The sequence below is a fragment of the Nicotiana tabacum genome, chromosome 6 (genome assembly GCF_000715075.1).
Source record: "Nicotiana tabacum cultivar K326 chromosome 6, ASM71507v2, whole genome shotgun sequence".
Lineage (NCBI taxonomy): Eukaryota > Viridiplantae > Streptophyta > Magnoliopsida > Solanales > Solanaceae > Nicotiana > Nicotiana tabacum.
This window is the reverse complement of record NC_134085.1, coordinates 116,237,102-116,262,691: the sequence shown is the minus strand read 5'-3', so window position 1 is coordinate 116,262,691 and position 25,590 is coordinate 116,237,102. Positions and strand designations below refer to the sequence as shown.

General features: G+C 36.9%; 1 protein-coding gene and 1 pseudogene across 1 annotated transcript; one reads left to right on the top strand and one right to left on the bottom strand.

Annotated features, from left to right (window-relative positions):
- The first annotated feature begins 624 nt into the window (after window positions 1-624).
- On the top strand, window positions 625-2,459 carry LOC107765069 (NADPH-dependent aldo-keto reductase, chloroplastic-like; annotated as a pseudogene).
- A 9,817-nt stretch (window positions 2,460-12,276) lies between these two features.
- LOC107765068 (uncharacterized) lies at window positions 12,277-23,453 on the bottom strand. The gene is made up of 16 exons (XM_016583669.2): window positions 23,437-23,453; window positions 22,828-23,167; window positions 22,654-22,737; window positions 22,075-22,148; window positions 21,955-21,988; window positions 20,988-21,046; window positions 20,705-20,819; window positions 20,552-20,589; window positions 20,301-20,398; window positions 20,173-20,228; window positions 17,513-17,786; window positions 17,279-17,403; window positions 15,912-15,968; window positions 14,223-14,288; window positions 12,855-12,929; window positions 12,277-12,676 (listed from the first exon to the last, which is right to left on the bottom strand). The coding sequence occupies exons 1-16, from the start codon at window positions 23,451-23,453 to the stop codon at window positions 12,614-12,616; spliced, it is 1,575 nt and encodes a 524-aa protein (XP_016439155.2). The 3' UTR covers window positions 12,277-12,613.
- Window positions 23,454-25,590: the final 2,137 nt, after the last annotated feature.

Genomic DNA, 25,590 nt, shown 5'->3' with positions numbered 1-25,590 from the left:
ATCATGTCTTACCTAATCACCACTCTCCATAACCGTAACCGTCCAAATATATAAGGAAAAATGCTAGGGAGGGCGGCGCTAGAAGGAAAAATTTCTTTGGACCATTAACTCTGCATATATAGGTTCATGTTTAGAGTCAATTCAAGTTTTGTTTCCTAAACATTGTATTAGAGGTATTAATTAATAAATCAAACTTCTTATTGTCAAATTATAAAATATTTACACTGCTCTTTTGGTTCATCTACTCTCCCTTCAAAAAACAAAGGGGTCTCCTTGTTCTTCTAATATATTTCCAGTTTTGGGCCATTTGACTTTATTAGTGCACCATTTTTTGAAAAAAATATAAAGGGGCGGTTTTAAACTACATTTCTTTCATATTAAAATGGAAGTCAGCGGCATGACCTTCTCTTTTATCCTAATATAAATTGTTCCTTTTACATTAGTTTAGTGATTAAGGCCAGTTGGGCCGTCCTCCAGATATGGCGGCAGACAAAATCTGTTGAGTAATGTATTGCACCGTCGGTTTTGACTTTTTTTTTGGCTCGAGGTCGAAAGAAAACTATATAAACTGAGTGTAAAGTCAGTGGTTTAGCATATACTATTAAAGTGAGTTAAAAAAACAGTGAGAAGAGAGCAGTCAGAGAGAAAGATGAGAAGCTATCAGACAATGCTAAACAATGGTGAAACCCTACCAATTATAGGTATGGGACTTATTCTGGCGAAAACGATAGAGAAATAACAGAGAGATCCATTAGAATGGCGCTCAAGGTAATTAAGTACATCAATCTTTACTTTTCATTAATCAATGGTATGTTTACATGGAAATTTATTTGGGTTATTGTTTCGAGCAGATGGGGTACAGGCATTTTGATACAGCAAAAATATACGGTTCCGAGCCGGCTGTGGGAAATGCATTAAGAAGAGCAATTGGTGAAGGAGTGGTGGAGAGGGAAGACATTCATATCACCTCTAAGCTATGGTCGAGTGATCACAATGATCCTGTTTCTGCACTTCACCAAACTTTACAGTAAGCTCACCATATGCATGCTTTTTAATTACATTTTGCCTGGTACTATTTCCTAAGTTCTAAAAAAAAGGATACATTTTTCTATTTGGCAGCAATTATAACTTCAAAAATTCTCATTTTTACTTTTAATAGCATGTTTTTATATCAAATAAGTCATCAAAGTATAAAACCACAAGCTCTAAAACTGTTTCTTGTTATTTTTCTTTTAAAACAAAAATTGTGTCCAGTCAAAATAAGCCATATAAATTGAAACGGAGAGAGTAGTTGTTATCCAGTATTCCTAGAAAACCAACATGCAGCACATGAAAGATCGACCAAAGGTGTTAGCTTTTGATAATAGTACTTGAACTATTGTTTCTGCAGGAGGCTAGGGATGGAATACATAGACTTGTATTTGGTGCATTGGCCAGTGGCTTTGAAGCCATGGGTTGATTATCCTGTTCCCAGAGAAGAAGATTTTGAGACATTAGACATGGAGAATACCTGGTCTGGCATGGAAAGGTGCTTAGAAATGGGTTTGTGTAGGTCTATTGGCGTCAGCAATTTCTCATCTAAAAAAATTGAAGACCTGCTAGATTTTGCTTGTATCACTCCTGCTGTTAATCAGGTACTAATTTGCAAATTGCAATATGCCGTAGTTGCTTGCTTCTAATTTATATATGCAGTCTTGTAAACATTTGAGATTGTAAAATTCTGAATTAGGTATCTCTTTAGTTGGCCACCGTTGACCAGTTTATTCTGCTTGTGCACGATATTTGATACTAATTAAATACATGGGGTTCAGGTGGAAATGCATCCAATGTGGAGGCAAAGAAAGGTGAAGGCATTATGTAGGGAATATGGGATTCATGTAAGTGCATATTCACCTCTTGGTGGACCTGGAAATGCTTGGGGAACTACTGCTGTGGTTGATCATCCCATCATCCAATCTATTGCCCTCAAACATAATGCAACTCCAGCTCAAGTAAGAAACGTCTCTAAACAATGACACACACAAAAACACGTGCAAATATATACTACATTATAAAGCTACAATATGGAAAAAGTAACTAATTGCCCTCTTTCTTGAATGTTTCTTTGATTAGGTTGCTCTAAGATGGGGGTTGTCCCAAGGATCAAGTGTTATAGTGAAAAGCTTCAATCCAAGAAGAATGAAAGAGAACATTGGAGCCCTTCAGTTGAAATTAGACGAATGGGATTTACTTAACATAAATAAGATGGAGGAGAGGAAGATTATGAGGGGAGAGTGGCTATCCAATGACACTACAAGCCCTTACAGAACCATCGGAGAACTTTGGGATGACGAGATATAATTCTCTCTCTGGAATTGACTTTTTGGCTAACTCTTAAATGTAAAAATAGAACATGCATGAATGTACTTGCTACTTGCATATATAAGATTTTGATAAAAGAAAAGGAGTCCAAATTTACTCCTGATCTATGATTGGAAATGTTTAATATTATCTTTGTTATACTTCAGATCACTTATATTCTTGCTATTAGCAATCTGTCTTATATTTGGGCTTTACTATAGTGGAGCTCCAGCGTAGATAATGAAACTTTGAAACCATCAAAATTGTGACACTGGAAATTTCAACAACATCCTTTCAAAATCGCTACTTTCATCCTCTCTCACCCAATTTTGGCACGCTTCCATTCTCTCATTAAATTTCCTCTCTCTTTCTCTCTCTAGAATTCCGAGCCGCCGACCCGTCCCCTTCTCATCTTCGGTCCGGTACTTATCTCCATCAGCTTTCCTTTTAAGCAAGCTCATTTGCTTAAAGCTTGCGACCTTCGCAGTTGATTTTGGCATCTGGGTTTTGTTTGCCTACTTTGTTTTGAGTTAATTCTGAGTCATGGGGATTTGCTAATTGGGCTTGGTTTGATCAGAACTGGTAGTTGGTTACAAAGAAGAAAGAAAAACAGAGGGCAAAGATTGACTGGTAGATACGGCAAAAAGTTCATGTCATCATCAGTATCAAGAATTTACAGTGCAAAGATGGCGGAAGAAATTACACAATGTCTTCATAAATTTATTTTAACGGAGGAAGAAAAGGAGGTTGTGGCAATAGAGTTTCCAGATACTCAGGCAAGCATGAAAGAATGTGAAGTAAGTCTTCTTGGTAAGATAATCTCTGACAAAAAGGTGAATTTTCATGGAATTAGGAATGCTATGAACTCTGGCTTGGGGTAGCCCTAGAGGATCTCAAATTAAAGAAATCACATGAAATTTTTCCAGTTCACCGTTAAAGACGAGGCAAGTTTAGATAAAGTTAAACTTGGTACTCCATGGTTATATGATAGATACCTTCTCAATATTCATCCTTGGGAACCAGGATTGGAGAGTGACTCTCCAATTTTTAACAAGAGTAATATGTGGGTTCAAGTTTGGAACATTCCTTTACACTGGATGTCAAAGGATGTTTGTCGGAAAATAGGGCATGTATTAGGAGGTATCCTAGATATTCTAATTCCTGAAAATGGAAGTAAAGAGCGTCAGTATATGAGGCTTAAAGTCAAGATTAATATTAATAAGCCATTGCTTAGAGGGAAACGGATCAAGCTAGGCTTTGAAACTATATGGGTTGAATTGAGATATGAAAATCTACCTTATGTTTGTTACTATTATGGTGTGCTAGTACATAATGATAAAACCTGTATACAGAGGGAACAAGATTTACGTTCAGGAAATCTTAGAAGCGACCAGTTCGGGACATGGCTACGAGCAGAGAACAATGCATCTTTCTCGGAAAGTCAAAAGCATCAAGATTTTAATAATGATATAGTGGGGAATACAATGATGAGAAATCGTAACTATAAATTAGTTAAGGAGAAAAGAGCTACAGGAACCAGGGAAGATTTGCAACATCTGGAAGGCGACGGAGACTCGATGGATATGCAGGATGGTCTAGAGAAAGAGAATGTCCAGGTGGAGGAAAATAGATTACAGGGGAAGGAAGTTCTGGATTTGCAAGCAAAGGACGATGATAATTTGAATGACAAAAAGAAAGTGCACCGAGTACATTCTTTGGAGGAAGAAACAATCCCAATCTCTAATAACAGTCTGCCACTTACTAATTCACAAAATAAAGATACTGGACAACTCCATACGAATACTTTGCAAAAAACTAAACTTCAAGTATATTCATATTCGCAATCACTTTTTAAAAGACAAGGAGATATTGCAGGAAACAATCATGAAGCTGCGATTATACCAGGTAAAGGGTTAGTTGTGGATGTTTGTATACATGAGTTTGGGCAAAAAGACAAAGAGCAAGATGGTATTGAGATGACGATGTTACAGAACCAAGACAAAGTTACCGATGATGCACATAATGGAGTAAAGGTGAGTGATGTTGTTTCTGGGAATGGAGCAGTCAATTTAGAAAAGCCTAATATGCTAATTGATATTTCGATTATGGAAGAGTTTGGGTTAATGGGGTAAAACGAAAAGATAAGGAGATAGTTACACCAATACCTAGTGCAAAAAGTCAAAAAGAAAGAGGTGGGGTGGGAGGCCAGCCTGGAATGGTCTCCCTTGATGAAATGAAGTTGCTGGCATGGAATTGTCAAGGGTTGGGGGGATCCTTGACACTATCTCCACTCCCCGGATTGTATTCTTCTATGTGAGACAAAGAACCAACAATCACGACTTCAGTGGCTACGACAAAAGGTTGGGATACAAAATTCCTACATTGTGGACCCTGTTGGACTCTTTGGTGGACTCGCCTTACTCTGGCATGAAGACACTCAGATAAGTAACATTTACTCTTCATCCTATTTCATTGAGTTCTCCATTTATGATAATGAAAAGAAGATTAGTTTTTGTTGTATTTTTGTATATGCTAGCACAGATAGAGAAACTAGAAAGAAACAATGGGCTGAACTTATTACTAGATCAGTATCTTGGGGAATCTATTGGATGTTACTAGGGGATTTTAATTATATTATTGATAATTCTGAAAAATCTGGGGGAACTACGCCGGCTTCTTGGGCTTTTAAGGATTTTAATAACTTTATTTATATTCGAGGAGCGATAGACCTTGGTTATAGTGGGAAACCTTAGACTTGGTCTTGTTATAGAATTAATGAGGGACTTATTCAAGAACGCTTAAATAGAGTTTTGGTATTTCCTGATTGGAGATTAAAATATGATCAGGTTATAGTGTTTCATATTCAAAATGATGCTTCAGATCATGAATTATTTCGTTGTTCCATAAATGGACTAAATGATCGCTGGAAAAAAGATTTTATTTTGATAAAAGATGGGTTGGAAACTCTGAAGCCCGTGAATTAATTAAACAATCTTGAGTAACTAATTCTTTGGGGATTGTCAATCCAAAGTGTGTTCAAAGATAAGAAAATGTCGAAATTCTTTAATCTTATGGAGAAAGAAGGGCGAATCAAACTCTATGATAAAGATTAAGCAACTGAAAAATCTTCTTAAGTTGGCACAAATTAATCCAAAAGGACCTGATCTAACTGTCATATCAAAGCTGAAAAATAAGTTAGGTAAAGCCTATAAGGAGGAAGAAATTTATTGGAAGCAAAAGTCTAGAGTTCAATGGTTAAATGAAGGAGATAAAAATACTTCTTTTTTCATATGTCTACTCTTCAGAGAATGAGGATGAATCTAATTAAAGGAATTAAGAATGGATCAGGGGAGTTGATTTGTGACAAAAATGGTATGGTAAAGGAAATTGAGGATTTCTGTAGGGAACTATTTACTACTTCTAATCCTTCCTCCTTATCTCATGTTCTTCAGTCTATTCCAACTTCTATCGATGAAAACATGAATTTGGGCCTGATTAATGAAGTAACTAATGAGGAAATAAAAGAAGTTGTTTTCTCTATGCATCCTAATAAGTCCCCTGGTGTTGATAGAATGACTCTACTATTTTTCCAGCAGTTTCGGCTGTTAATTTCTCATGATGTCTGTTTGGCAGTAAGGTGTTTTTTTGAGACAGCTCAACTTTTACCCGTTTGGAATCAAACTTTGATAATGTTGGTACCAAAAATAAAAATACCTACTACAGTAAATCACTTTAGACCTATTAGCTTATGCTCTACCTTATATAAGATTATTACAAAAATTCTGGTAAAACGTATGAAACTTTTGATACCTTTACTTATCTCTATGAATCAAGCTGCCTTTGTTGGAAAAAGACAAATTGTGGATAATGTCGTGTTAGCACATGAATTTATGGGGGTGCTGAAAAACAAACGAAAAGGAAAAGATAAGTTAATGGCTTTAAAGTTAGATATGTCTAAAGTATATGATCCTGTGGAGCGATCTTATATCCAGCAAATGATGTTACAAATGGGTTTTCACCAAATTTTTGTAAATTGGGTTATGACGTGTGTTATGACTGCTTCTTTTTCGTTTAACTTCAATGGAGAGATTAAGGGTTGTGTAAAGTGATCTAGAGGATTAAGGCAGGGTAATCCTCTATCATCTTACTTATTCCTAATATATGTTGAAGGATTATCTGCTCTATTACACTCAGCTGAACAACAAGGAGTTAAAAGGGTTCACATTAGGGAGAAGTAGTCCTTCTGTTTCCCATTTATTTTTTGCAGACGACTCATTTATCTTTTGTAGAGTTGATATGAATAGTGTTGCTACGATTAATAAAATTTTGGACATATATGCAAGATGCTCAGGACAAATTATTAATTTTGAGAAATCTGCAATTTTTTTTAGTAAGAATACTATGGAGGAGGAAAAAGTTTTAATATGCTCTTCGTTGAATAATATACGAATGTGTGAAAGGGTTATGTATTTAGGATTGCCTGCTATTGTGGGAAGATCTAAAAAAGAAATGTTGGCTTTAATAAAGGATAGAATTTTATCTAAAATAAAGGGTTGGAAAGAAAAAAATTTAAGTCAAGCAAGGAAGGAGGTTTTATTAAAGTCTGTTTTAGCTGCTATTCCCTGATATACTATGTCTTGTTTTCAGATACCTGATGCGCTATGTAAGGAAATTACTAGTTTATTTTCAAACTTTTAGTGGGGTACGAATGATGATAAAAGAAAGATGCATTTTGAAAAGTGGAAAAAAACTATGTGAACCAAAATTTAAAGGGGGGTTAGGCTTTCAGGATTTAAAGGCTTTTAATATGGCTCTTTTAGCCGCGAATTCTAACTGAACCGGATTTGTTAGTTTATCAAGTCCTTAAAGGTAAATATTTTCCTAAGGAATCTTTCTTACAGACACCGACTAATAGATATACATCTTGGGTATGAAAAAGTATTTTATGGGGGCGAGATCTATTAAGTAGAGGTGTTAGATGGAATGTTTCAAATGGTAATTCTGTAAGAGTATGAAGAGATACATGGCTGCCACGAGATAGCTCCTTTTACCCCTTAAGTATGATGACTAGTACTGCGACAAATATGAAAGTATCAGAACTGATTGATGACAGTATTAGCACATGGAGTATGCAAATTTTGAATACGTTATTTAGTGAAGATGATGTCGAATCTATTTTAACTATTCCAGTTTCTTCCGTAGGGGAAAACGATCAACTGATTAGGCATTTTACTAATTCAGGTAAATACGAAGTGAAGTTTGGGTATTATTTGGCGAAATTGCTCCTCACAAATGATAGAAGTTTGGCTAATCATGCGGAAAGTAGTTCTCATGTGTTCCCGAAATCCTTTTGGAACCATTTATGGTCTTTAAACATTAAAAACAAGCTCAAATATTTCTTAAGGAAGTGCGTCTTAAATACATTGTCTGTTAAGAATCTTATTAAAAAAAGAATTTACTCTATGGATGACATATGTCCTATTTGTGGGATGGAACCTGAAACTTTAGAGCACATGTTCTTTAAATGTCCTAGATCAATTCATGTTTGGAAAATGAGTCTGATTCATTGGCCAAATTTGCATCTGATCTCTGATTTCGCTTTATGGTGGTATAAATTAGTGTTAGACACTAAAAGATTCTCGGAAAGTAATACCTTATTGCAACTAGCAGTATCTATTTTATGGATGATTTGGAAGGCTAGGAATGATTATATTTTCAATTCGGTGATATGGCATGATAATGATGTTTTATCTAAAGCAATAGTTGAATTTAATGAATTTACAGTTGCAAAGAAACATGCTAACAATATAAGCGATGCTTCTACTAATTCACCATTACTAACTCTTTCTTCATAAAAAGTGTCGCTTTATGTGGATGCAGGTCTAGATCCAAAGACTCGCAAAGCGAGTATCCGAATAGTAGCCTTAAAGGCTAATGGTGACGTGCTTTATGCCTATGGTAGTCTAATTCCTTTTGTTGGAAAAGCCATAATAGCTTAAGCGTAGGCAATAAGAAAAGCAATTCAACTGGAAGTGAAGTATAGCTGGAAGAATATAGATATCTTGTCTGATTCCTTAACAATGGTTCAAATGCTTAATGAAAGCAGAGATCCTTCGTGGGAGGTTCATACTCTTTGTGAAGATATTTGGGCACTTCAGCAACATCTGAGTGATGTACGTTTTAAATATCTAAGTAGAGGGTTCAATACTTGTAGTCATAAGCTAGCTAAATTTTCTTTCGCACTACTTAGTGAAGTCTCTTGGTTTAACAACTTTCCTGTTTGGATTGTCAACGAGGCTTCATCTGGTTTTGTACCATTGACTATTGGGTTTGATTAATGCATGCGTTATTTCCCCGAAAAAAATAATTCAACAACAATAAAAATCCAGTATAATTCCACAAGTGGGGTCTGGGGGGTAGTGTGTACGCAGATCTTACCCACACCTAGAAGGTAGAGAGGTTGTTTCTGATAGACCTTCATCTCACGAAAAGCAGTTAACAATAAAATAAAATAAAATAAACTATAGCACCAAATAGTAACAACAACAAGATAGTAAGAAATCGAAGCGAAAAGAACAACAGGTAAAAAAGGACTAACACTAATATTCTCGACTACCTACTAGCCGTCTACCTTGATTCTCTACCTCCGCACCTTCATATCAAGGGTCATGTTCTCGGTAAGCTGAAGTAATGTCATATCATGCCTAATCACCTCACCTAATACTTCTTCGGCCTGCCTCTACCTCTTCTCAGCCCCGTCTGGTAGTTCTGATTGCCTTTCCACTCCTCACTTTGGTTTCAACCAAGCCAATCAAAGATGTCTCTTGTGCTCTTATATAATCTTTGGACTCTCTCTATTTCTCAACTTTACCGATCTTTTTGACATCCACATAAGGACCTTCATGTGGAACTATTGTTGTTTTTACATTCCCTTCGCACCTTAGTGCTACCTCTGGTTTTTCGTCTTGTGTAGCCCTTATTTGTCTTTTGTTCTTTGGCCTTTACTTTTTCCCTCTCCCCTCTTTCTTAGAATTCAACATTTATGATATGTTTTACATCTTGTTCGCTTACTCTTCATTCAGGGTGATTCGAACCAGGGGAGGATCTTCCACCTTGTTGGTCATAGCACCAGTGCTTGAACGTTTACTCTTACTGCTCTTCTCAGGTTCAACTCTTTTGTATGCCTTGAGCTTCTTGTTTGAAGTTATTTGTTTATCACAGAACAAGTTCCCTTCAGTCACGGTCATAGTTGACACTCTCATCCAGATCTTTGCTTCTATGAGTCAAATCACTCTCCTCGGGAGTTCTCTCCTTGACTACACCGTCCTCGACTTTGTTATCCAAAAACTCATCCTGAGCAATCTCTTTCGGTTTAGCAGTATCCAAATCTGGCATCTTTGCCTCTTTTTGTTCAGGGTCCTCTAGAACAACAAAACGGTTCGGGTTGACTAGGTCCAGTTGGGTCATTCCACTAGCACTACTAGTGTCCAGCCCCCCTTTGCTATTGTCACTACTGGTACCTGACCCCATCAGCTCGACATTTTTGCAAACACCGACCCTTACTCAATAGGACAATTTAAAGAGGAGAACGAGGACAACTGACTACCGCTAAAATTCAAACTAAGAGTAAACATTGTATGATTGAAAACTATCGTTGCATACTCGGTGCCTTCTCTAACACAATCGCTTCAATCAATGTTAAGTCTGACTACACCGGTAGCTGACTCTCCAATAGTTGCTTTAATCAATGTTAAGTATGATTACGTCCGTAGCTGACTACTTATTGAAAGACCGAACAGGAAATGAAAATCATACTACAATAATTGTAAATAAAACATTCCGTCCCTGCTCTGACTTTGATCGACTTGCCCGCACAACGTCTTTTTTTAGAGAAGAGGTCAAGGGGCTAAGTGACTTTCGAAAGTCGTCTTTTGTATCATGTCAAGAGAAATGAGATAGATAAGATCATTGCTTAAAGAGTTTCATTGTTGAATTGATCTCGAAATTGGATCCCAATAGTTGATTCTGCCCAAAGGTGCTTTATGAAAGCCGATCCACAACGGTGAAAGTACAATTGATTTCGTCAATCGAACGAAAACAACTTCTTGTTTTTTTCCCCTCTCTGGTTTGACTACTCGGCTTGCTTAACACAAGTCTTATTTAACCTTCACGAACCATTTCCCTATCCAACAAGCTCCGGCTCAAAAGCAAGAAGCAAGGGCACAGCAGCTGCGCGAAGTTGCACCTTAGCACATCCGTTTTCTGGCTCGTTAGCGTCTTTTTTTATTGCAGCTAGCGCGCTTGACTAATCAGATAGAAAGGGCCTTTCTCGCTTGTTTGAAGCCATATAATGCTTTCTTCAATTGGTAAGGGAAGTCTAATAGGGCTTTAATAGATAGGGATGTAAGCACAGCGGTAAGAAAAAGCCACTCAGTGAATCGGTGGATCACACACTTGGAGACAGGGACAGGGGCATGCCTGACTCTTTAGAAAGTATACAAGTGTTGAAAGGATGAAGCATGGGGACAACCGTAAACGTGAGGAATGGCACCTCCACCCTACTAAAGAAGTTCGAAAACAAGGGACATGTCGAACACCTGCCTTTCAACTAAGTCCAAGGCGAGGACCTGTTAATTGACGATGCGTTCCGTCATTAGCAAGCGATGGACGACAAGGCCCCTTTCCCCAAATATCTTGGGAAGCGAAGTGGCAGGTTTGAAACTCATTCGGTAATCTTCTCCTGAAGATAAGCGTTTCCCCAAGGCACTGGAAATTTCATTTACCAAAATACTTCAGGAAAATATTCAAATTTATTGCTCCACTTTTGACTATGTTTTAAAATTATATATACTCCATTATACTATGGCGAAAATTAATTTTATTTTATTTTTAACGACTTTTGCAAAGATTTCAAATTATAGTTCTTTTGAAGGTTTTGGTCGAGTTTTTCTCTTTCTGTACTTTAATAATTAAACTAGCCACCTCCTGATGGTTTATTGGTTATTTTTTAAAAAGAAGGCAACACTTTTAAATTAGACACGCGCTTCTAAATTGGGAGGAACTTAGAGCGAGCACCAAGTGTGCCTCTGGTGTGTACGTCTACACTAAAATAAAGTACGAGTAACTACATAATGAGTGACATACTGCAGGCGTAACTGATATGATCATTACTGGTAGCATGATTGCTCAGAAAGAGCTCCCGATTGATTTTCCAATCGTTGACTTAATAAGCTTTAAGGCTAATAGGGCAAGTGCGTTAATTAGCACTAACCCAAAGGTTCAAGGACCATTGAAAAATTCGAACGTATCTGAATCCCTGATGCACAGTTGCACTCCTATGCGCAATAACATATGCATAAGGATAGCTACTCTACAATACAATATATACAATAAAATACAAAACCTTTTTCTTTTTTCTTTTTTCTTTTTGGGGATGGAGCTGGGGGACTTGAATCTTGATGTTTAAAATGGACATTGACCGGTGGGCCACCGCATAAATGATCCAAGATTTGGGGAGGGGGAGCACCGGAGCAGCCCCCCAAAACTCCTCTGCCTCAGTCAATGTTTAAGGTCAAATTTCTGTTTAAGCATTTTACTAATAATATATTGGCTTCTTTCAAATATTAAAATAGCTACCCTTAGCACTAAACTACTCTTCCTTCCGTTGGACAAAAAAAACAAACGGAGATCTCCATATTCTGCTAATATATTTCCAGTTTTGGGCCATTTGACTTTATCAACGCACCATATTAAAATTTAAGCGGGCGGCTTTCAACTAAACTTCTTTCAAAATGCCGCTTGACAATTTTCTATTCTGTCCTAATAATAATTTGTTCGTTTTTTTTTTTTCATTATTCTTGAGTGATTAGGGCCAGTTGGGCCGTCCTCTGGATATGGCGGCAGACAAAATCTGCTGAGTTAGGAAATCGTATCACGTGAAACAAAAAGAGTTGTACTATAAAACTGTCTACACATTCTTCTCATTCAGGTGGTAGATGTAAATTATGGGCGCCTTAAAGGCAACAGAAGATACAAGATGATGTTACTCTTAACAGCTTAAGACTTCTCAGGTAGTCAAACTTTCAAAACAGAGCAGGATTGCCCTTGGCTGAATGAACTACACAAAAAACCATATGGTAGAGACAGCTTCTGTGCAGCTCATGCAAAGGTGAAATAGATCTACCATGCAAAGCTTTATACATCTGCAAAGGTAGTAGACGGACTTAATAGTTGGCTGAGTACCTTGTTCATCAAGAATATGGCTGCCAGTAATCTAGTCTTTGACTATCTGCTCATTGTTCCCCCTAGAAACATGTGCTGTACCATGCTCGATACACTGAGAAGCAGAAGAAAAAGTAAGTAATGATTTTCACTTGGATTATATCATATCCTCTGTTTCAGCTGTGTAAAACATCAGACAACTCAGATCTTTGACTTTCCCAGATGAAATCAGCAGTGACCCAGTGACAATCAACAAAGTAAGCCCCAGGAAAAGAATAACACTGACAAATTACCTGTAGAAGATGGTTGTGCAGCCAATCCAATGTTTGAGGAAAAGTTGTAGCTGATATGTTTACAACTGTTAAACCCTGTCAATAAAGAATGTAGCCCCATCGGATAAAAATTGTGAATCTATACTTTAACAAATCAATAATTCAACTAAACCTTAAAAGTCAGGATGTACTAGGTAAAAGTCGTTCAGACATATCAGACATGAAAAGAATTGACAAATGGTTACTTTCTCTTTTTTATTTAATTAATAAGTTTAATAAGAAAATCATTTCTTTTTAGCCAACTTGCAAACTAATATCAAATAAAATTTTACAGTGCTTTTATTTTATTATAACCTGTGTCCATAATTCACCGTGCGTTAAATTGGTTTTTTAGTGCATGCACAGTCCCATGAAGTAGTATCAAGAATTCTAGAAAAGGATCACTCTTCCATAACTCGACAAATTTATATGAACTGCTCAGCAAGTCCCTCCGACCACAAGAAAAATATCCTACTCTCAATTTTTTGTACTCTGCTTTTGGTGTTCCCCATTTTGCATCTTCCACTATATTTTCCATAAAGTTATCACACAAAAAAGGAACAGACCAGCCAATAGCGAACTAAAACCCATGACTTGGATGCTATGCTCAATTTAGGGGTCCCCTTCTTTCCTCTAGCTCTATTTATTCATCTGGATAAAGAATAGAATTTGAAAGAAATGGACTCCTAGATTCAAACTACAGATACTAACTGGCTAGCTGCAAGAACACGCTATTGAAATAGCATCGTGCATGACTAGCTGCATTGAGGAGGATGGCAGTCGACTCTAGTTCAGGAAGTGCGGCAAGTACTTGAGGATTGGTGCCAACTTTTTAAACTTGAATAAGAATCAGATCTTTAATCATGGCATTGTATGGGTTATAGTAATACATGGCTTTATGCATCAAAACCATTACTCCCCCTGCGGAACATGTTTAAAATCAAATGAAAGTTTCATCACCTAGGGGAATTCCACTATTAGTAACACTCCTTGAGGAGCAATTTTTCCGTATAGCGATAGATTAGAAAGCTTTCATCACATTTGCACTCATTGGATTGCTTAAATTTGCCCACAAAAACACGAAAGCTACGTGAATTCAATACCAATAAGACTCATAAATAGTCTGGTGAAATTTCTCTGTTTCATTAGATACTACAGTAGGTTTTCAGTTTCACAATCCAGATTAGGCTCTTATTGGCAGGTTGATTAGTTCTTGATTTCTCCTTGGATAGTTTTTTATCTATCTGGAAGAAGGATTTCCAAATTTGTATATGGATGCTTATGAAGATGATAACTCAGGCTCTCAACATGTTAAGTTTATAGAAACAAACAGAAATCGAAAAAGCATACCTGTGACGTAAACGAACAGAGATAGTCCTGTATAGTCTTCAAGTTAGTTATCAATTTATCTTTGTCCTGAAAAGAAATTCAAGAGAGGATTACCAGCTAAAGAAGATAAGAAAAGGGAAAACATTCAGATAGAAATACACTATGTACATACAACAAGAATCACTAGGCCTGTGTTCCAAACAAGTTGTTTGGCTATATGATTCCTCAGTGACCATATTTCTCCATTTAAATTCATCTCAAGCCAACATTATATAGAATGAAAATAAAAATAAAAAGTACTAGAAGTTCTCTATCTTTTCTCCTGACATAAAAATCTCTAATAGGGCTAAAAGATTCATACAAAGCATAGGACCAAAAGAAAACGAACCAACATGACTAAAACTTATTCTCAACTAATCAGTATCACCTATATAGATAAGAAAAATTGTGCCCTATCTTTCCCTAAGTTTGCATGGATTCCAAGAGCAAATACACTATGTATCATGCGTGTGCTTATTCATAACACACGCATAAACATAGAGATAGGATTGAAGCCAGATATAGAGAGAGAAAGGGGTGCGAATTTTCTTAAATTCTAGTAGAACTGATAAGCAGTGGTGGAGCCACATATAAGGAAGGTTGTTCAATTAAATCCCCTTCGTCGAAAATTATACTGTCCAAATAGGATAAAGGTAATGTTTTTGTACGTATATAAACATTTGAATCCCTTTAACATAAATGAAGCTTTTACTGTAACGACAAATAAGCATTTTTGGCATTTTGTTAATCCCTTTATTAGAGTTTCTGGTTCCGCTACTGCTGATAAGCTTTATGAAGATAATTTGTTCCAGCTTTGCAACGTAGAATATCACTGGCTGTAGTAGGTATGGGGATAACAAAAATTCATTTCTTTATCTTTTCTTTTCCTTTTCTTCTTTTTCTTTTGGGGGGGGGGGGAGTGGGTATGGGGATAACAAAAATGAACTGTCATATCCCTAGCTGATGACCAGAAGACAATATGGTACTTCAATTTATTATGAAGTCACCTCACTTGGATAGATAAAAATACGAATAAAGATGAAAGGATCATTATATTGGTGATCTTCGTAATGAGTTTAAACTTGGTAATCAGTATATATATATATATATATATATATATATATATATATCATTTTCAAGCTCAAAACATTAACTATTCTCTTTTTCTAAGTGTAAGTGGAAAACTGATGTGTGAAGAAAACTAAGGAGAAACAAGGATTATATATCTTCAAAAGGGTTTTTCAGCTTTCCAAATTGAAGGAGAACAAATCTTGAACGTTTTATATGCTGCAGAAGACATCATTTTGGACAAGATATTCATGCTCTTTCTTACTCATTCTTCCTCTTTTTTTTCTTAAAAGAAAAAAATTATTCTTAATTGTCAGAAAATGTCTCCACCACTGTATCAGAAAGTTGAGGGCAGCTGCCCCCATCTGCACATGTGCAAAGATTAATCCAAAAATCAATTTCTTATTAATTTAGAGCAAAAATAAAAGAAGAGCACATGTGTATATCAATCACCAGTGATATTTTACTGATAAGGACATATATCACAGATTTTGCAGAACTCAGGTGCTACTATATCAAAATCCACCCACTTGAATTATGGATATGTTAAACTTCCATGTTCACAGATAATGATAAATAAGAGATCTCAACAACTTGTGGAACCTGGGTAGGATATTTCTCACTGCATGTACGAGTAGCTACCCACTCCTCCAGCAATGCCTGCATAAAAGACATAGTTAGTCAATAAGGTAGCCGTGGGACAAAATATGAAAAACAGTTTACTCCCTGTATCGTGCTTTATGCAATGGATAATAATTTAAGATTATGATTGAGGATGATAACAATGGACTCAAATTCAGTTGCATACCATATCGGCAGCAGGGAGGAGACAAGTCAAACAACTATATTTTTTGGGTAGTTTTCATAGATAGCTCGGTTACAGGCAAATTTGATTTGTTTAATCAATTTATAGTTCTAAGATTAGAGGACACTGTATCGCTACTATTTTTTATATAATAAAAAAAACTATCAAAACTTTCGGGATGTTTGAAAAGATAAGTGAGCCGCAAAGGAGGGGGAGGATGGAAGGAGTAAGACAATATTATGGATATCCTACTATTCCTGCGCATAACTGAGGTCCTCATAAAGTATTGGGAGCAGAAGTAGCAAATTTGGGAAGTAAAAGACTCCATAGAAGTAGATGGTTGGCTATTTCAATTTTACTCTTTTGTTCTACTGGAAATGGATAAATCTACCTTTAGTGGTTGTCTCTCTAATTAACCTCATCTCTCATGTCTTTGACTGCAGCCAATAATCAATCAAACAATTTAACTTTTGGAAGAATGTAAAAACTGAGGTTCAATAAGGAGTATTTCAACCAATGAAGATATTACATGAACCATTACAGTTTACGCTTTCATAATCAGCTGGAATATATTTACCAACCCCACCGTCATATTGCCCTTTTCTTTCCTAACTATTCAAGGGTTCTTCCTTAGTAGCTGTGGGTTGACTACTGTGCAAGCAAGGAATAAGATAAGCAACATGAGAAACATGTTTTTCCACTAAACAGGAAAAAAAATTCAAGCTATTTCATGAAGTTAGTTTAGTGTAAGTTAAGACATCAGTTCAGAGTGAATAAAAGAGGAAAGGACAGTTGGGAGAAGTATTACGGGATATGAGTAAGGTGTCATGTAAATGGGTCAACTTGTCGCTCAAAAATAGAAGCTAGAACTGGGTACTTTGGAGGGGAAGATAAAGACTACACCTCTTTGGGTTCAAACAGACTAATGAGCAGATTAGTAAGAAAAGATAGCTGTTCCAAACTGGTACTTAAAAAGAAACTCCATTTTACCTTGTCATCTCTAAGATAACAAGAAACTCCATTTTACTTTGTCATCTCTAAGATAACAAGGCTTAGAGAATTTAGATCTGCTCTTTATCTCTCAATCTATTTTAGAGAGAGCATATACAAAGATAGAAACAAGAATTTGAAGATAATATATGATAAATAGACATAAGGTGGCAACCTTATGGTCAAACTCAGCCATCCTTAAAACTATAGGTACAATTATTGGTTGAGCACCAGATTTTTCTCTTCTATGAGAAGGATTTTGGTCTGCTCCTGAATCTTTAACTGTTTCACCTGCATTACCTGATAGGCAGTGAGGAAGCATCAAGGGAGGAAAGAAAAAAGAAATAGCTCGAGTAGAGGATTAGATTTTAGAGATGGAAAACTAATAGAAATGTGCAAAGGCACTTACCCGTATTTTCAGAAACTCTATTAACAATGTCCAAGGATTTCAGAGCAGCTGTGATCTTGTTTGACTCAGAAGATTGTTCTGAATTCATATCCTCAGAACAGCAATCCTTGTGGCCACTCCGACTGCTGTCTCCAACATTACAATTGTTTTTCTGTTGTAATTCCTTCTGTTCGTCCACCTTCAGAGATTTTGGCCCTGCTTGGTTTGCTGGAGAAGACGGGGGCAATTTATTCTCTTCATCCATTAGGTAAATACTAGGATCTAGGTGTATCCCCTGCCATTGATATACCATCCAACTGGGATCACTCAATGTTCAAGCATTGCTTTAAAATTGAACTGAATACAGAGCCAAATGATTTTCGGCATTCACTACCAATTAAAAAAAATAGTTGATGTGATACAAACACTGTGATAGAAAATTCTCAATAATACTGCAGCTACAAGGATGATTATACTAGACATCAGCCCTGCTATGCGTGCTCACATGTCAGTACATATTATTTCTTTTTTGCATAAAATGCTTTCTTGACTGCCACCACACACTCAGGTATCTGTTTTTCGAGAAAAAGTAAGGTAATCTTATTAAATTTATGGCACTAAGGGGGTGCTATGTTGGAAAATTATATTCAAGTAGGCCAAGAGCTTCCTTGTCTCTACCTGCACAGGCAGATTATAATCACATGGCATACAATGGTCTTTTACTGTTTTTCCTCGAATACTGATAGCCCAGTGTCGCATTGTTGGAATGGTAACAGCTGGTGTCTCAACTTTAGAAGACCATGTTTTGATCGGGAAATTCCAAGATTGGCTCTCTTGCTACAAGATCTGGATAAGATGACTTTAATAACTGATGAAGCAGATCAATTAATCTGGCTGAGGCAACAGAATGATATCTTTTCAGTAGGCTCTTGCTACAGTGAGTTAAACAAGGTGCTGGAGAGTACTCTCAACTTGCCTTGGAAGATGATATGGAAAACTAAAGATCCTCGAAAGGTAGCCTGTTTTATGTGGTTGTTAGCTTAATGCCTGTCTGAACCAAAGCAATTTACAGAGAAGGGGAGTGAGCATTTGCAGCAGATGCTGCTTATGCAACAAGGATGACGAGTTCAGCAGCCATCTTTTTTTGCATTGCACAGTGGCAAGGCAACAATGGAATCTGTTTTTCAATCTTTTCAACTTGTCTTTTGTCATGCCTTTCACTGTTAAAGACCTGTTTACCATTTGGAGCAAAGTGGGATCAGAAAACCAGCAAGAAGTCTGTGGGTTACAGTGCCAGCTTGTATCTGTTGGGTTTTGTGGACTAAAAGAAATGCAAGGTGTTTGAAGGGAAAGCTGTCTCTGTACAAATGTTAAAAGTACAAATGTCTTTGGTTTTTGGATTTTTGGTGCAACTTACAGGATGTAAAGGATGAAAACAGTATGTTAGATTTCATCAATTCACTATAGGAATCAATTTCCGTATAGATATTTGCCCCTCTTTTTGTTTTTCTGTACAGGGGTTTTTCTGACTTGTACCTAAACAGCACTTTCTTAGTGCTTTGCTGTTTATTTCTATATAATATACTTATCACTTCAAAAAAATCTGCCTGTACAGCATCCCAAGGATAGAAAAAGCTCTTCCGATACTGATATCAATGCAGATTCACCAATAATATGCTTTGGGACTTCACCTATCTCTCTTCCCTCTCTCCTAGTCTCAAATTCAGACGCTCCAGATGACCCTGGGTGGAGATTTTTTTTTTCCTTCTCCCAGGTATCTTTCTCCTTCTACGTGTTAAATAAGGCAAATTTTCACTTTCTCATATCATTTGCTTCCCACTCATAATTTACAATGTGATTGCCACTTTTTCTAGTATTATTTTTTGAGAAAGATACAAAAAATACTAATAGAAAAAGTGGCAATCACATTGTAAATTATGAGTGGGAAGGAAATGATAGAAAAAGTGCCACTTTTTCTATTAGTAGTGATGCATAACCACATATAAAGGAGCTCAAACTGTGTTATCAGACAAGCAGCCTTTCATTTTGATGGTGCAAGTGAAAGTCCAAACTAGCAAGTGACAAGATCAAGATAGACTTAGAAGCAGAAGAAAATACTCATATCGATATCAAATGCATATATAAAGACCTCCAAGGGTTTAGAACTACTTGGTTAATTGGGAAAGAAACAAAATGCTAATATAGAAAATTAGCTCCAACACATCCATCACTTTCTTAAGTGATTGGGTCCTCTTACCGTGAAGCGCAGTACCAGATGTTTAATAAATATACAATTATTTGCTTTAGATAGATATATCAATATTAGGAGATAAAGCTGCTTTAAAGATTAAAGTCACCCTCTGGGAGATTCGAAAGAGCATGTTTCCTCCATAAAATTCCTTCAAAATTCAATTAGTTTTAACTGTGGCTGGGGCATAATGTATGATCTTAGACTTCTTATCTTTAGGACCCATTTTCTGCCAGTCGTAATGCTACTTCTTTTCGTTTTTTTCTTTTTCTTTTTCTTTTCTACAAGGACCAGTCGCAATGCTTCTTTTCCAATCAGATGTCAAAAAGAGGATTACTAAGAAAGACAGGGAGGGCATAAGAAGAAACATCTAAGCATGACAAATAAGCAACGACAAAAACACAATATGCAGTTTATGGAGGACAAATAATACCTCAATTATAATTGGTTTTCCATCTTTCATAGCTTTCTTCAAATCACCAGCCAAACCTACAAAAGATATTGAGATACTGATTGAATTCCTTGATATGTTCCAGAACAGTTATTTACACCAACAATTACCTTTCCTTACTATTCTGCATTCTCTGCAAAATTCGGTTATTATCTCCTCTGGTGAGCTGAAATCGCGTCCCCATACAGGAGAAGATGCCAAAGGTGCACTAACAAAAATAACAAGGTACATAAGTATTTGAGTGCCACATAATATCACACTTCTCAGACAATCTTTAGCTAAGCATGAACAAACATGAGTATGCAATTTTCTGGAAGGAAGTGGTAACCGTAATAACTAAATCTGCAGTGTAGTTACATACTCTGTTGATGTCCGTAGCAATTCATACACCATGTCAGTCTGGAAAAAAAGTTGCATATAAAAGGATAAGCAAGCCGGGATAAATAGTAGGTGTTTGCCCAACGGAATAAATTAGAAGCAGAACCAGTAAGTGTATAAGGACTAAAGAAGACACCTGCAAGACGTTTGGCAAGTTCAGCCTTTGTGCAAGCTGGGTTGCAATAGTAGATTTTCCAACGCAAGCAGTACCACAAACAAGAATTACCAAAGGAACTCTCAGATGGTGAAATCTAAGAAGATAAAGATAGCCAAAGAAGAGTAAGCAACATCAAATGTTAAATTAGGCCGTTTCAATCACTCCCTTCCTCATTACTCCCTCCTTTACAAAAAAAAAAGTATAAATAGAAAAAACCACAATAGGCAAAGGAAGGAAAGTTGACAAAGCAAATATCAACTACCTCGTAATCATTTTATAACGGTTTATATACTCTTGTCCAAAACCTCTTCGCTCCATAAGCTGCACGACATCCAAAATCAGTGTTATTCATCCACTTTCAGAATTTTGAAAAACTTCTATGAGAGAGGAAGATCAAATCACAACAGTGTCAATTTTTACACAAACTAGTATAAGATGTTCACAGAATTAAGAGAAGGAAATCACAGAAATCTGCTCTAAATATTTTTGTGGAAAATCTCTTCTTGTATGACTTTTTTGATTGAAGCAATAGGTTCTGCACAGATTTCTTATGGCAGTGTTGTTCTCATCAGACAATCAACACATGAATGACCGTTAACACTCCAACCAAAGGGTTGGTCCCTGACAGCATAACATTTTTATTAGTGAATTGAAAGCGTGAAACAATATTGTGTGCATATTAGCACTCCTACATGGGTAATTCAATCTGAAACACGAACATTGTTGTGTCAAATATCAGTCCTAGACACCACTAGGTAGGAATAATTAATTGCCAAAAGACATAAAGCAAAGCTCAGGTTAAACTGGATCATCATCAGGACTCTGTTTTCACCACCTTGAGTGCATTTGCTAGTTAAAGATGTCAACCAAATAAGATCCTAAAATAGAAATTTCTCAAAATGCCTAATGGATGAAATAATGAAGCAATTTTGCTTATGCTTAGATTCATTCAATAAAAGCGCAGCAGCTCACAATAATTCCCAACCACAGAGAGAAAAAATGAAGATGTTTGATGACATGTTGCAACTGGGTAATGAAATCCACTTACTTGCTAGAGGTGCAATTCTATAATCAGCATTAGCCTGCCGAGGAAGGGGGGGGGGGAAGCATAGGTATGTATTTATATTCATAGCAGATTATTTTAGATAGTTCAATATTCATGGGAAAGTTATTTGAACCGCTGAGAAGAATTGGAAGAGGAACATAACCGAGAGCAAGAAATGTGGTACCTTGAACAAGTTTGCCTCCAAATCTGATTGTGAGCTGCGCAAGAAATAAGTGACTAAGTTTTATGGATCAACTAGGCTAATAACCCAATGAGAAGAAGACATAAAACTTTGATGTCATACACATCGAGTAGGCTGTTGTCAACAAGAAGCTTCTTAAGCTCAAGAGCAATTTTGATAGCCACGTGATTTGGTATCTGCAAACGAGAAGCAGTGAATATTAACTCCACATTCCCAGCAAAAGATCTCTAGAAAAGAAGATGTAGTAGTAGGTCATCCCAACCTTGGAAACTAACAAGGGACAGCATGAATAATCAATACAAATTAGCCAATTTTAGGAACAGCAGAGTAAATCATTATTTTTCCCTCTGATGTTAGAAGTTGAATAGGAACAATGCTGGTAAGTAACAACTTAATCAATCAACTAAGAGCAAGCAATGGAACTTAAGCCAATACCTACAAAGATACTTTTTGCATTATTTACATCACAACTGATAAGCTGCTCGAGCCGATTCTCTCGTAATTCCAAGTTGATAGTAAATCTTAATATGTTAGTATAGAAAATAAAATCGGATTCAATTCATAGAATGATTACTTCCTGATTATGAATTTGCATGTGATACAACAAACTTAATCTGCAGCAGTAACTGCCTCCCAGGTAAAAAGGTAAGAAATGCAGTAAAAAGAGAGAGATGTTTTCACCTTAGTGACAGTGAGCATTCTGCTGAGCAAAAATCTAGAGAGAACATAGTAGTGATCGGCATTGTCACCTAGCCATACTTTCACCTGAAACACAAACAAAACGAGTATATATATATAATAAACTAGAAATTAATCGAACTAGAATTGTAACTATAGAAGCAGAACGATATAGACCTTAACGAAATCGTATTTGGAAGAAGCATTTCGGGTGGAGAAACGACGAGCTGGAGCATTACTTTCGGCAGCATCATCTTGATTTTCGTCTGCTTCATTTGTGCTAGGGCTTTCTATTAAAACCGCCTTATCCTTCTTCATATCTGTCGGAGCGTGCCCGCCGGGAAGGTGATGCCGGTAATTGCGACGGAGAATCTGAACAATCTGCTTTTGTTTGCACTTTGCACCAATAAGAAAGGAACATAAAACTTTCGTCGCTTTTTTCGAATTCTGTGGGAGTGTTCCCCTCGGTGGGTGGGATTCCACCTGGCTTCTGGCGTCTTCCCTAATCTTTTGGCAACTTGTAAAGATTAGAAATTAAATTTCAGAAACCTTCAATTCTAGGAAATTGTACGGGACATTGGGAGGAAATATTTTAACATAATTTTTTATAATTTGAATAGAAGAAAATAGTTAGTAAAAATTTCTTGTATTTATTTATAAATTAAAAAGAAAAAACAGTCTGAAAACCAATTGATCTCATCTCGCAGTTTGTCCTTTTTCTCCTAATAATCACCATGTAGTAATTACAGTAGTAAATATTCTTGCAATTTTTTTGTGAAAACATACCTTGCAATATAGGACATTGTCTTCTAAAGAAGATGGTTGCAGAAGGATTTAGCATACATTTTGTATTGGTCAAAATCTAACCAGATAGGAGTCGGCATGGGAAGAGACGGCGAAAAGTTAGTTGGGACTGTCATATCCATATCACGTCGTAACGACACGTACCTCGACCACAGTCGAGGTCAAGTATTCAGAACGCCTGAGAGGCGAATTGTATATTATGGTGCTTTAAGAGGTCAGCCCGTAACCTAATCAAACGATTGAAGCACTATGGTTAATGACCGTTGGGTAAGGGAGAAGACCTAATATATAAACTAAGTGAGAAAAAGAAGAAAGTGGGGCGGAAAAAATCCAAACACAGGCATGTTCCCTGAAAGGAAGAGAAACTTCATCTCTCTCCAACACAAAAAGAAGAAAGAAGCAAGGAAGCTCAGATCATCAACGTATATTGTTAGTCTATTCATATCAAATGTATGGGATACTACTTTGCTAAAGATCGGTGACCTTTCATATTTACATCCTCCTAATTGTTGTTTGATATTATGAGAATTACCATCATCTCCTTGTATGATAGGATTCGATCACTGATATAGTTAAATCTTATATATGCTATGCTTGCTCACTCTCATTTTCCATCTTAGATCTAGAGTAAATTGTTGTTGGTTAAGATTTGCCTAAAGCCTTCTTATTAATTAGTTTAACAAAAAGCTAAACACTTTTTGGTTAAACAATTTGGCGTCGTCTGTGGGGATTTCTTAGCCAAAATTTTAGTTTCCTCTAGAACTAAAGCCAGCCAAATTATCGCTTTCCGGTTGTCATAGCCTCACCATCTCAGTACAAATACCAACTTGAAAAAGTGGTAGACAAGCTTTTGAGATAACCAAACCAATCAGGGTTGGGTTTTTGCATGAAATCGAAATTATGCCTCATATCTGCAAAATCTGTGTCTCGTTGTAGCGATGGGTTTGGTACGTCGTACGAGTACACAAAGCGGGATTATGGCCATTACACACTTAGCACGTCTGCAATCCTATTCGCTATATTAATTTTATATATCGACCTATATTTTCACCTTTTAGGAAAGGACAATAGCCTACTATGTGATTCTTTGAAACAACCGGCTCATCCTGCTTTATTTTTGTACCTGTATACACAGTGAATAATTTATGTACAGAGTGTAACTTATGTTTCCCTTTTTTTTGCGCACATCGGACGTGATCGGACCGGGATCCGAGCTCGAGATCCCAACGGGCAAAGCATGTTCAGCCCATAAGAAGCCTAGACGCGAACCACATCAAAGCCAAACACGAGGTTACCGAATCTGAAATCGCCGTTCGAGTACGGGATAAAATGAGTCATCCTACCGCGTCCTTCTCCCTTCGCCGACTTATCAGGTCAAGGTAATAGGCAATTTCGTTTCGGCTTAACTTGTCATTTTTCCTTTTTTCGGGATAGGAACATGAGCACTCTCACAGGCACGTGAACAAGGAACAAACACCACCGAACACATCAGGACAATGTTTTGCACCGTACCATCTAGCAAGCAACGGTCGAGCAGAACCCTCCACACCGTACCACACTACAAATAACGGACAAACGGCTTAAAACAAGCCGAAATTATCAAGAAAATCTCCATAACCTGGGACTAGGCAATGAGCACATGGAACGTACAGCCTCTCCAACACAGGCATCATAAGCACAAAAAGGCTGCAAGGCCGCTCGCCATGGCAATCCTATGTTGATTCAACCGACTAGATATTACGAATCACGGCCGAACTTCGTTCGAATCAATCGAGTCCCAGGGTATCAAAAAGCACAAACGACAAAATTCGTCACACATCCCGCCAAAGAAGAGGCTAGATAGACTGGGACTCACGCCAACGCACAACACTCTCCAATGAATGTAAAATTAAGAAAACCGGGACTCACCCCCGACACACGCATAAACAATGCAGCAACGAGTAATGTTCTCCAATAAAAGTAATGCAACGGGCAAATCTCACCACCCCACCAAGCCAGTATATCTCCAAGTGAAATGAAAGTTCGACTTTGTTCGAACTCACAACGTGTTACAATTTCGACCTCGCTCGAATTTACACCCTTACAGCCATCGGCCATCGGCAAGTGAAATCAAAGTTCGACTTCGTTCGAACTCAC

Bases quoted from the DNA above. Each gene is read 5' to 3' on its own strand.
- LOC107765068 (XM_016583669.2), bottom strand. The intron at 20,590-20,704 runs GTGTCTTCTTTA...CTTTTTTTCCAG, and splicing joins ACTTGCCAAACGTCTTGCAG to ACTGACATGGTGTATGAATT. The intron at 20,229-20,300 runs GTAATTGTTGGT...TATCTTTTGTAG, and splicing joins ATGCAGAATAGTAAGGAAAG to GTTTGGCTGGTGATTTGAAG.